The sequence below is a fragment of the Trachypithecus francoisi genome, unplaced genomic scaffold (genome assembly GCF_009764315.1).
Source record: "Trachypithecus francoisi isolate TF-2019V2 unplaced genomic scaffold, Tfra_2.0 Lachesis_group7, whole genome shotgun sequence".
Lineage (NCBI taxonomy): Eukaryota > Metazoa > Chordata > Mammalia > Primates > Cercopithecidae > Trachypithecus > Trachypithecus francoisi.
Genome location: NW_022681472.1, coordinates 18,546,398 through 18,559,571, shown reverse-complemented (window position 1 = coordinate 18,559,571; position 13,174 = coordinate 18,546,398). Strand labels below are relative to the sequence as shown.

The window sequence follows — 13,174 nt, the reverse complement described above, 5'->3', positions numbered from 1 at the left end:
TACCAAGAGTGGGGCATTAGGATTATTCGCTGCTGCCACTATTTCCTCCTGCTACAAAAAACAAAGAGGCCTTCTCTTTCTGTTTTGCTCTAAGCTTAGTATTAATCTGTTTAATTCCTCTACTTCATTCAAATAGTCAATTACAAGGAGTGATATAATCTACTTGTACATGAAAAATATGTCAATCAGGAAATCCGTAAGAGCAGGCAAAAATGTTACGTTTTCTGGCAAGCAATACATATTCAGGAAGATAAAATGGAAAGAACACAGATATGAGTGAACAATTTTTATTGAAACCCTCAAAGATTAAAGAGGACCAAATGGTGAGTTTGGGTACCATAACAGAAAATCTCACCTAACTGTACCATCATTCACAGGAATGAACAAACCCAAACACGACAAAATTCAAATTCTCATGTAATTGCTACAAGTGAATGTAAATGAACTAATCATTTTATCATAACCTTCCTTTAATCATACGAAAAAGGGAATTTACATGGCATAACAAAAGATATGCAAAACTTAATGAAAACACAATTCTCTTAAATTTCTTAAACTTATTTTTAAAGGATGCAGAATGCACTTGAAATGATTAAATAACTTAAGCTGATTCTTTTTTTATTGCAAACTGTTTTAACATCAGCTTAACCCCCATGCATGGTATTCAAAAAGAACACAGCTTTCGAATTAGAAAGATCACTTAAATTAAAAAGAGAAATTAAGAACTAAAATTAGGAAAAGGCTGGATTTCTTTTGAAAGGAATCTTCAAGTACCAATATGTATAGAGAAATACTAATTTTGGTTACAGTTTCCTCCTTACTGTTAAATATACAAACTATAATACCTTTCAAAATAAAATACCCACATAAGATAACTTTAATAAGAAATATTCAAGCCAGAACTTGGAAAAACATTAAGCAAGAAATTTACTGGGCTGATAATGTCTTAATTTGTGATCATTCAAACATTTGATGATGTGTCTCCTTTTGTAGACCCCAGGCTCTCTCCCTTTTGGTCCCCACAGTTAAGAGACATTGAGTTGGTTGTACTTGAGACAACCTGTAATAATTTCATTTAGAGGAAAAATATTTTGCAATATAATGACAGACCAAGAAGGAAGAGAAGGTGGGTGCTCTGGAGAAAACTTTTATGAGAAAAACACAAAATTATCACTTGAAATAAAAAGATTTTTTTTTTCCAAAGGAATACTGCACCCATTTCACTTAAGATTAGAAATCCAGGTTAAAGGCACTGGGATGTACTCCTCACCATGAATAGACTCTCAATTACACTTATTCATATGTCTGAGTCTATTGCAATCAGCCTGCTTGCTGAGTGCTTCCATGACACTCTTACATAAAAACCTAATGTAAATTAAACATGTTTGAAACCGTTTATAATGTAACTAGTTTTATAAAAATATCCAGAGTTGCTAATAAAGCACCAAGAAAAAGAGAACCTCAGGGGGAGGACTCAGATCCTTCCTACAAGGTCACCCTTTTATAATATTCTCTAATAGGACCTCCAGAATGACAACAGTCATCTTTGACATGTCCTACCTATGTAAATCTTAGGGATGTAGAACATTGCTGTGGTGACTATACCCAAATGCCACTTTTCATTATAAATAGTTAAGAGACATTTTACAAGATTTCATGGCTTACTCTTAAAAAGGTAAAATAGGTGCAATTTTCCTTTAAGAAAGTCTTTATTTTATAATATACCATTAATATTTTGATGTTCCCTTCAGTAAACACTGATATAACTACACTGGGACTACCAAAGAACTGTGTAGTAGCTATGGTTATCTACAAATACTGTTTTCACTTGAATACAGTATTTGCACATTTTTTAAAAAAACATTGTACGAAACAAAATTATATAAATGAAAGCCTCAAAGAAATATCCATCACTAGGTTTTTGAGCTGAATGACCAAAGACCATAGTAAATGAAAACATTTCTAAACATGATGTAAACATAAATGAAGTAATGTAAAAACATCAAGGTATTCAAATCTACTGTATTGCTATTTTCACCCTTAACGTATCTTTCTACATAGCTTTCTCCTTTTGGAACGGTAATACATGGGGCAGTACATTATTTTCATAACCTTATGCCATCAAATCAATTAATACAGATGCTTGACACATTTAATTATACAAAATCAATTTGCTTCAAGATACAAAATTAATGTTGATATGTAATTAATGAAAAAATAAGATGTTAAAAAGATAACTATAAGAATATCCAGATATATGCTGTATTCCCACTGATATAGATCTGATCAATAAAACATCAACACATTCACTTAGATACTGATTTAATCCATGGATCAAGGCCATATTTTCAAAGTATTTTAAGGATGCCAGGACACTGCAAAAGCTGGAGAAAAGAGCTGAGGAACAATATATGCTTGCTAAACAAGAACTATGTTTATTTAGCTAGTGAATACCTAGAGTAATAAATTTTTACTTCATGATAGCAATCAGGCTCGCAAACACCCAGAAATAGGAATTAAGGGTTTTAAATGTAGTTATAAAGGTCATAAAAAGTCTGATTAGACTGAGGTACATTTACTCAAAATTTTGAGATTCATTAAGTGGTAGCAAACAAAATAATTCCTCAGACAAATGCACATTTTTCAGTATACATATTAATGGGGGGAGGAGGGAAGAAGAATGTGCATTAACTGGTGAAATCCACCAAGATGCATATCAATATTCTGTTACACCAAACAGTTTGAAGACAAGGGAAATGTTCTAATATAATTTCAGATTATGTTTCATTTGGCTAAAATAGAGCTTAAGGTTGCTTTGCCATATTAAAAGTTTACTACAATAATTTTTCACATAAACATTTAGACTTGAACTCCAGGACTAAATATGGCATGATTACTTTGCTTTTAATCTGTCAAATAGCTAAAAATCGACAATTTAAAAACTACAACAAAGAAAAAGTTGAAGCAGTGTGACTCTTACATCATTGAACCACTTCTAATGGTTAACTGTTAGTATTTAACAAATTCAAAGAGTTAATGAATCCTTGCATTCATTCAGTCTTCTGTGCCTTAGCTAGGATGCATAATTACAAAAGACAGCAGATACTGGTAAAAGCTTCAGGACAGAAAGTGCTTGACGAAGTTACAGTTCTCAAGTGTGTTTGGTGAGAGTATAAGGGCAGATGCGCTGATGAAAACCATTACGAGAAGAGTCAACTTTGTGTTAAAGTGTTCAAAGATGTCACCTTAAGCAGAAAAAAAGCTTTAATAACGTCTTCTTTTAGGCATTTCCAGAGTCTACATCGTTAGTGTTGTAAATTTAACAGGACATCTTCATATGGTTATTGTTTGTTTCTATTTCTCTCCTGAAAAAAAAAAACAAACAAAAAGAATTACAATGAAAAACTCTCATTATTTAAAGATTTAAACTATATGCACATATAATGTAAATCATCTCCACATAAAGTTCAAGTACTAATTCAAGTAATTAAAAACAACTGATAATTACCTCTATATACCATAGTGAGATTATTACCACAAAACATTTTAAATAAAGAACTCCCAAACACAAAGACCTATTTCAGGAGAGTATAGATCCTCTCCACATCCCTATTGTTTGTTTATGATGAGAATATAATAACATCTTTACAACCTTTCAATGAGTTTTTGATCTTGAGGTGTCAAACAGACTAAAAGCTATTGGCTGAGGCAGGGGTAGGAGAAAAAGGTTAAAAGTTGCATTAAACTGCAGTACAATTGCATTCAATGAAGATTTCAGATTAATAAAAAAACTTTAAATCACAAATTTCCTCCATATCTTACACTCTCTCTTTCAGCACACTATAACTTTTTGCATTAAAAAGTAAGACGAGGCCGGGCGCAGTGGCTCACGCTTGTAATCCCAGCACTTTGGGAGGCCAAGACAGGTGGATCACCTGAGGTCAGGAGTTCAAGATCAGCCTGACCAACATGATGAAACCCCGTCTCTACTAAAACTATAAAAATTAGCTGGGCGTGGTGGCAGATGCCTGTAATCCCAGCTACTGGGGAGGCTGAGGCAGGAAAATCGTTTGAACCCAGGAGGCGGAGGTGGCCATGAGCCGAGATCGCACCACTGCACTCCAGGCTAGGCAACAAGAGCAAAATTCTATCTCAAAAAAAAAAAAAAAGATGAGTGTTAGACAAATTCAGTTGAATGCTGGCTTATAACATAATTGGGAGAAAAATTATAATTCCGATTTTAAAAAGCAAAAACTACTTGAACAAAAGTTAAACTGAGTCAAATAATGTTTATTAGTAATCAAATATTTTTAATATTTCTGATGAAAAAATGACTAGCATTGTACATGCCTATCAACTGAACACATCAAGTAGCTTGTACAACCTTGTTTTAATGTGTAACTTAGTGGTTCTAAAACAAGTATCAGAGTCACCTACCTGGATGGCACGTCTGGGCCCCAGAGGTCTGATGTGGAACCTGAGAATCTGAATTTCTAACAAGTTCACAGGTGATTCTGGACTGCTGGTCCAGAAACTGCACTTTGAAAACCACTGGTGTTTAACACATTATGAGACTCTCACTGTGCTTTTGCTACTCTCATTTTATTTTTGCATGAGTAAAACATGTTCTGTAACAAATACAAATCGTATTTTGCAAGTGGTCAATTTAGTTTTCCATCCCCTGAAAACTGTATTGTAAATTTCAAAGAGAACCTCAGCTGTTTGTTACTAAAAGTCCTTTCTTTTTTTATTTTAATACATTCCTGGAACTTGCAGAGCATTATTTCATACATAAAGCTAATAAAAGAAATGTCCTACTACATAACTATAAAATGAAACTATTTCATAGACTAATGAGTATCGGTGAGATACACTGAAATGGAATAACAAAAATAGACACAGCTAGCTAGATTAAGTACATTTCAAAAGAGTAAGCAAAAACAAAAATCCCACAATATCAGCAAAGGAAGAAAAGATAAAACAAGGATTTGGTAGCATGAAGCTGTAGTCTAATTTTACAAAGGTCCTACAACTTTTCACAAACCAGTTGAAACATAAAGAAAGTTTAATTCACTGCTAAAGGAAACAAATAGCTTTAGATGAGAAATTTGGAAGCATACTCTAATAAGCTAGATACAAAATACATAGAGAGATTAAGTAAAAAGATGTAACGGCAATCTGCTTGTTCTCCCCATAAAATAACTGATCAAAACTTAAGAAAAATTTCTCAACTCCATGAAGAGTCCTAGAAACTACAGGAAAAAAAACGCAACTTTTCTTAAGGATAAGTTAGACAAAGAGTAGTTTAATGCCAGTGAGATGATCAGTTATAACAATGAGGACCACGTGTTGTGCTGTTTCAGTTTGAATTATAATCAACTATGTACTTTACGTGAACCACTAAAATATACAGATTACATATATGTCTATCTATATATAAAATGCATAACTCCCAACTCAATGGACAAGGGGAGAATAAAGAAAATACCCCAAAATGACAGAAAAGTAAGAATGAGTTTGAAAAAAATCTAGATTAGAAAGCACAAGAGGATGGAAATAAACATTTATATCATTTAAACTAGGAGTCACAATAAATGTAGGCCCATCAATGAAACCACCAGATACCAGCTAAGAAAACTTTAAAATCCCATTATACATAATTTATAAGAAATAAACCTAACACACAAGGAAACAGAAGTTAAGACTAACAGAGACATACAACAACACAAAGCAAATGAAGACTCATACAACTGTACTAATAACAGACAGTGGACTTAAAGTCAAAACCACTGTTGGAGACACAATGGTCACCACATGCTACATAACAGTTTTTGAAAAGCTGTACCAATACTAAACTAAAACTACAATTTTAAATATATTAGTAACTTGTCAAGTACAAAGAGAAGCTGACAAATTTCTAAGAGAGCAGGAGAACTTAACACATTTACACGTTAGTAAAAATACAGATTGAGTACACAGAATACAGAAAACTGAGACAAATAATTACAAGGTACATATTTTACCACAGTATACAATGAACAACTATCCAGTGAATCTTAATATAATGTCAAAGAATTAGTACCATACAGATCACATTATCTGACATCAATTTTGGAAACAAAACAGGTAACAAGGAAAAAATTCATGTTTGGTATTTCTAAAACACAGTTCTAACAGTCTCCAAAACATCATAATGGAAATTAGAAAAGAGAAACAAAATTAAAAGCTGACGTTTTAGAGGGGGAAAAAACCAATAGAAAAGTCTCTGAAATTACTGATTTTTAAAAAATGAAGTCTAGATATGAACACTTAGTATTATTAGTAAATGAAAATGTTAATCATGCTAATATGCCAATAAATCTGAATGTTAAAGACAAAAAAGTAAAAACTTTAAAAAGGTGGAGTTACTAAGAAGTGCTTGGATTCAGTATATGTTTGAAAGTAACGTCAACAAGACTTACTGATGGATTAGATCGGGGTTAGAAAGAAGTATCAAAGATAAGCCCAGAACTTTTGGCCTAAGCAACTGAAAGGAGAGTGGTATCATCCCATCTCCTCTACTAAGATGAATAAAGTTTGGAGCAGGCAAAAGAACAGGAGTTATGGCCGGCCACGGGGGCTCACACCTGTAATCCCCGCGCTTTGGGAGGCTGTGGCAGGCGGATCACCTGAAGTCAGGAGTTCGAGACCAGCCTGAGCAATCCCATCTCTACTGAAAACACAAAATTAGCTGGCCGTGGTGGCACATGTCTGTAATCCCAGCTACTCAGGAGGCTGAGGCAGGAGAATCACTTGAATTCGGGAGGCGGAGGTTGCGGTGAGTCAAGATCGCGCCACTGCACTCCAGCCTGGCCAAAAAGAGTGAAACTCCATCTCAAAACAACAACAACAACAACAAAAAAAAAAACAGGAGTTACAGTAAATTTAGGCTGCTTATGAGACAACTAAATAAAGATGTCAAATAGGCAACTGGATACATGAGTAGCAGACAGGAGAAAAAGGTCCAGGTGGAATACAAATTTGAAAGTCCACAGTGCATGGTAAAAATCCATCAACTGAACTCAAGTCCTCCAAAACTTTATGATCCATTTTTTAAGAACCTCTGCTTTAAGACCAAAAAAACCCCACATTTATATTAGCAAGATGGACTGTGTCTGACAGTGTTACTATTAAAATATTTTAACACAATATCTATGGGCATACTATCAGCTATAGATCACTAGAAGCGTGAGACTAAGAAATGATGAACGAAGAAACGAGTGCAGTAGCTCACGCCTGTAATACCACACTTTGAGAGGCCGAGGCAGGTGGATCACCTGAGGTCAAGAGTTTAAGACCCGCCTGGCCAACATGGGGAAACCCTGTCTTTACTAAAAATACAATAATCAGCCAGGCATGGTGGCATACACCTGTAATCCCAGGTACTCAGGAGGCTGAAGCAGGAGAACTGCTTGAACCCACAAGGTGAAGGTTGCAGTGAGCCAAGATTGCACCACTGCACTCCAGTCTGGGAAACAGAGCCAGACTCCGTCTCAAAAAAAAAAAAAAGGAAACAGAGAAAAAGAAAGAAAGAAATTATGAGCTATCAGTGATACCATTAACTTGTGATGTTATTATAAAATGAGGTATTACATAGTTAACATCATAATTACATGTACTGGTATGTTGTTGGAAAGTAACTTGGGGATAAAGGAAACCTGAATTACACAAAAATAGCCACGATCCCATATACCCGGAGAAGGACTAAGCCCCTAGTTATAGTTTAGAAGAAGACACTTTGGACAGATTCTGAAATTTAAGGGCTGAATCTCTTGAGGAAAAACTAAGTGGTACAGGGCTTCTTCCCCACCGTGAACTAAGCAAATACACTGGAGACCAGCATAGGATCCTAGAGCAAAGACTGGAATTTGTCATATGGAAATGAGCCCGGAAGGAAGTTTACTGTGAACTCCTGTCTTTTTCAGAGAGGTTAACAAAGGAGCTAAGACTTCCCTAGACTTCAAACCAGGAAACAGCCTGAAAACCAAGACTTTCTTCAATGTCCTAAGAGGAGCCTACCGCATGCCCTTAACAAGACAAGACAGATAAATGACTTATTCTCCTTGTAATCTTCTGTAGGTTTATCACCATTAGCAATATTTCAGTAACCAGAACTGAGTCTAAATGAGCCACAAGGGAAAAAGTAACTGTGTATCTAAAAGGCCATAGCATTCAAAAGGAAAAGAAGAATAAACACTGAGAACATAAATAACGATAAAATAGAACTGCTGAAGAAGGGCAGTGAATATCTGAAAAAGAGAAAAAGCAGTCATGTTACTTGATATGAAATGCAACGAACAAGCCAGGAGCAGTGGCTCATGCCTGTAATCCCAACACTTTGGGAGGCCGAGGTGGGCAGATCCCCTGAGGTCAGGAGTTCGAGACCATCCTGACCAACATGGAGAAACCCCATCTCTACTAAATAATACAAAATTAGCTGGGCGTGGTGGCACATGCCTGTAATCCCAGTTACTGGGGAGGCTGAGGCAGGAGAATCGCTTGAACCCAGGAGGTGGAGGTTGCGGTGAGCCAAGATCACGCCATTGCACTCCAGCCTAGGCAATAAGAGCAAAACTCCATCTCAAAAAAAAAAGCAACAAACATAAAAACAATTTTGTAGCTTAAAATCTTGATTTTCAAATTGAAAAATTCAGTAGATTAATTAAGGGAGAAATGGTCACTGCTTCATTTGTGGAGAATATTAAATCCAAGAAATATCTCACAACACAGAGCAAGAATAAAGAAATGGAAAGCACACACACAAAAAAAAATCCAAGACAGAAATGAATATTCCAGAAGCAGAAAAAAGAACAAACAGAAGGGTGATAAACAACAAAAAATGTCACAAAGTTTTTGATATTCCTCTTTGCGACGGGTGGGGTTTGATTTCCTGAAGTGTGGGCTGCACAGTGAATGACTTGCCTCTAGGAACAGAGTACACAAAGGGGAAAACAGAACATTTTATGGTGGAGAAACCTAGCAGACACCACTTTAAGCAGTCCAAGTTAAGATCGCTAGTAATAAGATACATGATGAGATGAAGAGGATACATCACTTCTGTGGTATCCTTCTCAAAAATCCATAAGCCCCAGTCTAATCATGAGAAAATATCAGCCTAACAGAAATTGAGAGATATCTTAACAAAATACCTGACAAGTACTCCTTAAAAATGTAATGGTAAACAAAGCAAGATGGAGAAACTATAACACCTTAGAGGAGAGTAAGGAGACATGATAACTAAATGCAATCAATGTTAGTGTCCAGACTAGATCTTGAAAAAGAAAACGACATTAGTGAGAAAACCCGGAAAATGTGGAAAATCTCTGTAATTTAGTTAATATTGTACCAATGTTCATTTCTTAGTTTAAATAAATGTACTATGATTGTGTGTTAATATTAGGGAAAATGAATAAAGAATATACAGAAATTCCCTGTAATCTTTGAAACATTTCTGTAAATCTAAAATTATTTTGAAATAAAGTTTTAAAAAATCACTAAATTTAGTAAACTACAACTTGCATACAACTACCAAATAACAAATACCCTATTACAGAAATATGTATGTGTGTGTACATATATTCTATAAGGTATTACTATTTTAATGGTTGCCCTGCTTATCCTTATTGTTTATGAGGATAAAAGTGTTACTGAAATTTCACCCAAAAGTTAAAGCCAGGGAATATATCAGACTGCATTTTTTTTTTTTTTTTTTTTGAGACGGAGTTTCACTCATCACCCAGGCTGGAGTGCGGTGGCACAATCTGGGCTCACTACAACTTCCGCCTCTCAGGTTCAAGCAATTCTCGTGTCTCAAGCCTCTTGAGTAGCTGGGATCACAGGCTTCTGCCACCATGCCCAGCTAATTTTTGTATTTTTAGTAGAGACAGGTTTTCACCACGTTGGCCAGGCTGGTCTAGAACTCCTGACCTCAGGTGATCCACGTGCCTTGGCCTTCCAAAGTGATAGGATTACAGGCGTGAGCCACTGTGCCCAGCAGACAGCATTTTAAAATTAAGAATAAAAATCACAGTGTGCGTGTTTCAAGAAAAGAAGACGTTCATAAACGAACAATGAAATTAAAACATCTAATAGATTCAATTATTTAGGAAAATTAATGACTTACCAGGAATGAAATCTGCATAGGTGGCTGATAGGTCTAAAAAAATTCATGCTAAAGAGTAGAACAAGGGCCAGGTGCGGTGGCTCATGCCTGTAATCTCAGCACTTTGGGAACCTAAGGCGGGTGGATCATCTGAGGTCAGGGGTTTGAGACCAGCCTGACAAACATGTCAAAACCCTGTCTCTATAAAAATACAAAATATCAGCTGGGTGTGGCGGCGGGCACCTGTCAACCCAGCTACTCGGGAGGCTGGGGCAGGAGAATCACTTGAACCCAGGAGGTGGAGGTTGCAGTGAGCCAAGATTATGCTATTGTACTCCAGCCTGGGCAACAAGAGTGAGACTCCCTCTCAAAAAAAAAAAAAAAAAAAAAAAAGAGTAGAACAAGGGCAGTAGCAGATGGATAAAACTCCAGCTGCTCAAAGCCTGCACATATGTCCACCTTTAAAGTGCTATAATACTTAGATAAGCTTCTAGCATGCACTGTCCCAACAACAGGATGTATCCCCTGGCATTAAAAAAGCAAAAGACAAAATTGTAAAGGAAACAAACCAATTCCGCACTGTAAAACTAATTTCAAAACTATACAATTATCGGGGAAAGGACAATGATTATGTTTTGGGGATGGAGACGTTCTGTTTTGGAAATCAACTCTTCAGATTTCTTCAACTTATATTTACATTTTAATGAGGCTCTAGCATTGCAAAATTCTCCAGAGAGGAAATAAACATTTGGCTTCCTAAGTAGACTGAGTTCTACAAAGGGTTATTTATCTTTGGTGGTTTACAGTACCCTTTATTATTTATCTGTTGAATGAGGGAACACAGTTAAGAAAAGAACTTGCAGTATCTAAATATATGATGACACAGGTTGATTAGAATACAAGATGTGTGCTGCAAGAAATCTCAGGAAAAAAGATCTGGTAACAGAGGCTCTTAAAGCCAAGCAAAGGAATGCATATGCAATTCTATTTGGGATGCCAAACTTTGGGCTCTTTTTGATAAAATAAAAATAATTATTATATTCTAGACCGTCTTTCACATGCAGAATTGTTCACTAATAGTTTTTATAGCCTAGTTCTCTAATTGTAGATTTTTACTATGTTTTTTTAATTCCCTCAAGTTATTTCTAATTCAGCAGAAAGTATATCAAGCGTGTCAAATGCAGACAATACCAGAGTTGAATCATCTTTCAATAAATTCAGAATTTTCAGCCAGAAACAGTGAAGTCAATTTCACTCAGAAATTAGAGTGCAATGTAAAGTTTGGTGAGGATTCTCTATAATGAAAATGATTAACTCAACATCTGGTAAAGTATATTTATTAACTAGAGACCAACTATAAGTACCATTTTATGCATATAATGTTACTTATGCTGTTAACGAAATGAAGAAATAGTAGTAAAATAAAGGTTTTACTGGCATTCACATAATTTCCTATGTAATTAAAAACATAATGTAAATCTTTATTTATTTTTTATTCTAAATATAGAGACAGGGTCTGTGATGGCCAGTGTGGTCTCGAACTCCTGGTCTCAAGCAAACCTCCTGCCTCACTTTCCCAAAATCCTGGGATCACAGGCATGAGTCACCACACCTGGCTGTAAATCTCTACATAAATACATGCAATGGCTTAGATATTTCTCTCATTTTTTGCAATCCTTGTTTGATTGAAGGCTTAGATATTTCTACAGTGACACTTCAACATACCTAATTTGTATGTAACTTCCTTGCTTAAAAATTTTAAAAATGATTCCTCAATACTATCAGACTTTAGCTCCTTGAAGACAGAAATTTTCTTAATGAGCTCTATCCCTTAAGTATCTAGCATGTTCAAAAATGCCTGCTGAATAAAATGTCTTCAACTTGGGATTTATCTTTTATCCCTTTTTCTGTACTGCCTCCCTTCCCTAAGTTTTAGCTATTTTAGATTACTTCAACATATCACAATACCCTAGGCTCTGAATGCCTGTCTTGACTTTATTATGAAATCCTACATATTATCTTTCAAGGCCCATACTAAAAATTCACCTTGACACCCTGCAACTCCCAATCAAAATTGTATTTGCTAGGAATAAAGATAACATGTTTTAAATTGAATAAGGCTTTAATCTAATTTTTTGGTTTACAAATAAAAATTTGAAGACCTGATAATCATAACAAATACTGCCAGACCACCACAAATTCAAATCAGGTAGCACGATTTGATATAACCATACGGTCCACCCATTAAAAGATTCAAAAGAGTTGTGGCAGGCAGTACCACAATGGTTTCTGCATTCAGGTATTTGCACCCTTATAAATCCCCTCCCCCAAGTGTGGCCTGTACCCAATGAGTGAATTGCTTCTAATCAACAGATTTCAGCAGGGGTTCAATCCCCAGTATCTCAAATTAAAGAATAAGAAAAAAAAAAAAAAAAAAGAAAAGAAAAGAAAAATGAAAGAAATGTAACAATTAAGTTTTAAAAGAAATTTAAAAATTTGAAAAATTTGAAAAAAATTCAGCGGAGGCGACAGGGTGTCACTTCTGTAATTAAGTTACAAAAGACTGTGACTTCTGTCCTGGTAGCTACTGTCTCCTCAGCTTACTCTATTGCCCTCTCAGCTTGCTCGCTTTGATGAAGCAAGCCTCCTATGGGAAAGTCCCATGTGGCAAGGAACAGTATAGGCAGGCTCTGGCATACAGCCAACAGGAAGTGAGGATCTTAGTCCAACAACCCTTGAGAAACCGTTCTGCCAACAACCACATGAGTTTGGACGCATATCTTTCATCAGCAGAGTATTCACAATGAGACCTCAAGCCCAGCCTTGACTGCAGCCTTGTGAGAGGCCCTAAGGCTGAGGACCCAGACAAGCTGTGCCCAGATTTCTGACATGCAAAAACTGTAAATTGTATGTTTTAAGCCAATGAGTTTTGGAGAAATTTATTAGGCAGTCACAAGTAACTGAGACAGCAATTCACAACAGACTAAACACTATCCCTACTCATTTAATACAACAAAGGCCAAAGTACAGAGA

General features: G+C 35.7%; 1 protein-coding gene across 4 annotated transcripts in view; it reads right to left on the bottom strand.

The window, feature by feature from the left end:
* Positions 1-271: 271 nt before the first annotated feature.
* Positions 272-13,174, bottom strand: part of YTHDF3 (YTH N6-methyladenosine RNA binding protein 3) — a 43,602-nt gene continuing 30,699 nt past the window's right edge. For all 4 annotated transcript variants that reach the window (XM_033203664.1, XM_033203666.1, XM_033203667.1 and 1 more), the window contains one exon: positions 272-3,365. In XM_033203664.1, coding sequence (XP_033059555.1) covers positions 3,342-3,365 — 24 coding nt within the window. In that variant the 3' untranslated portion in view covers positions 272-3,341. The remainder of the gene's footprint in view (positions 3,366-13,174) is intronic.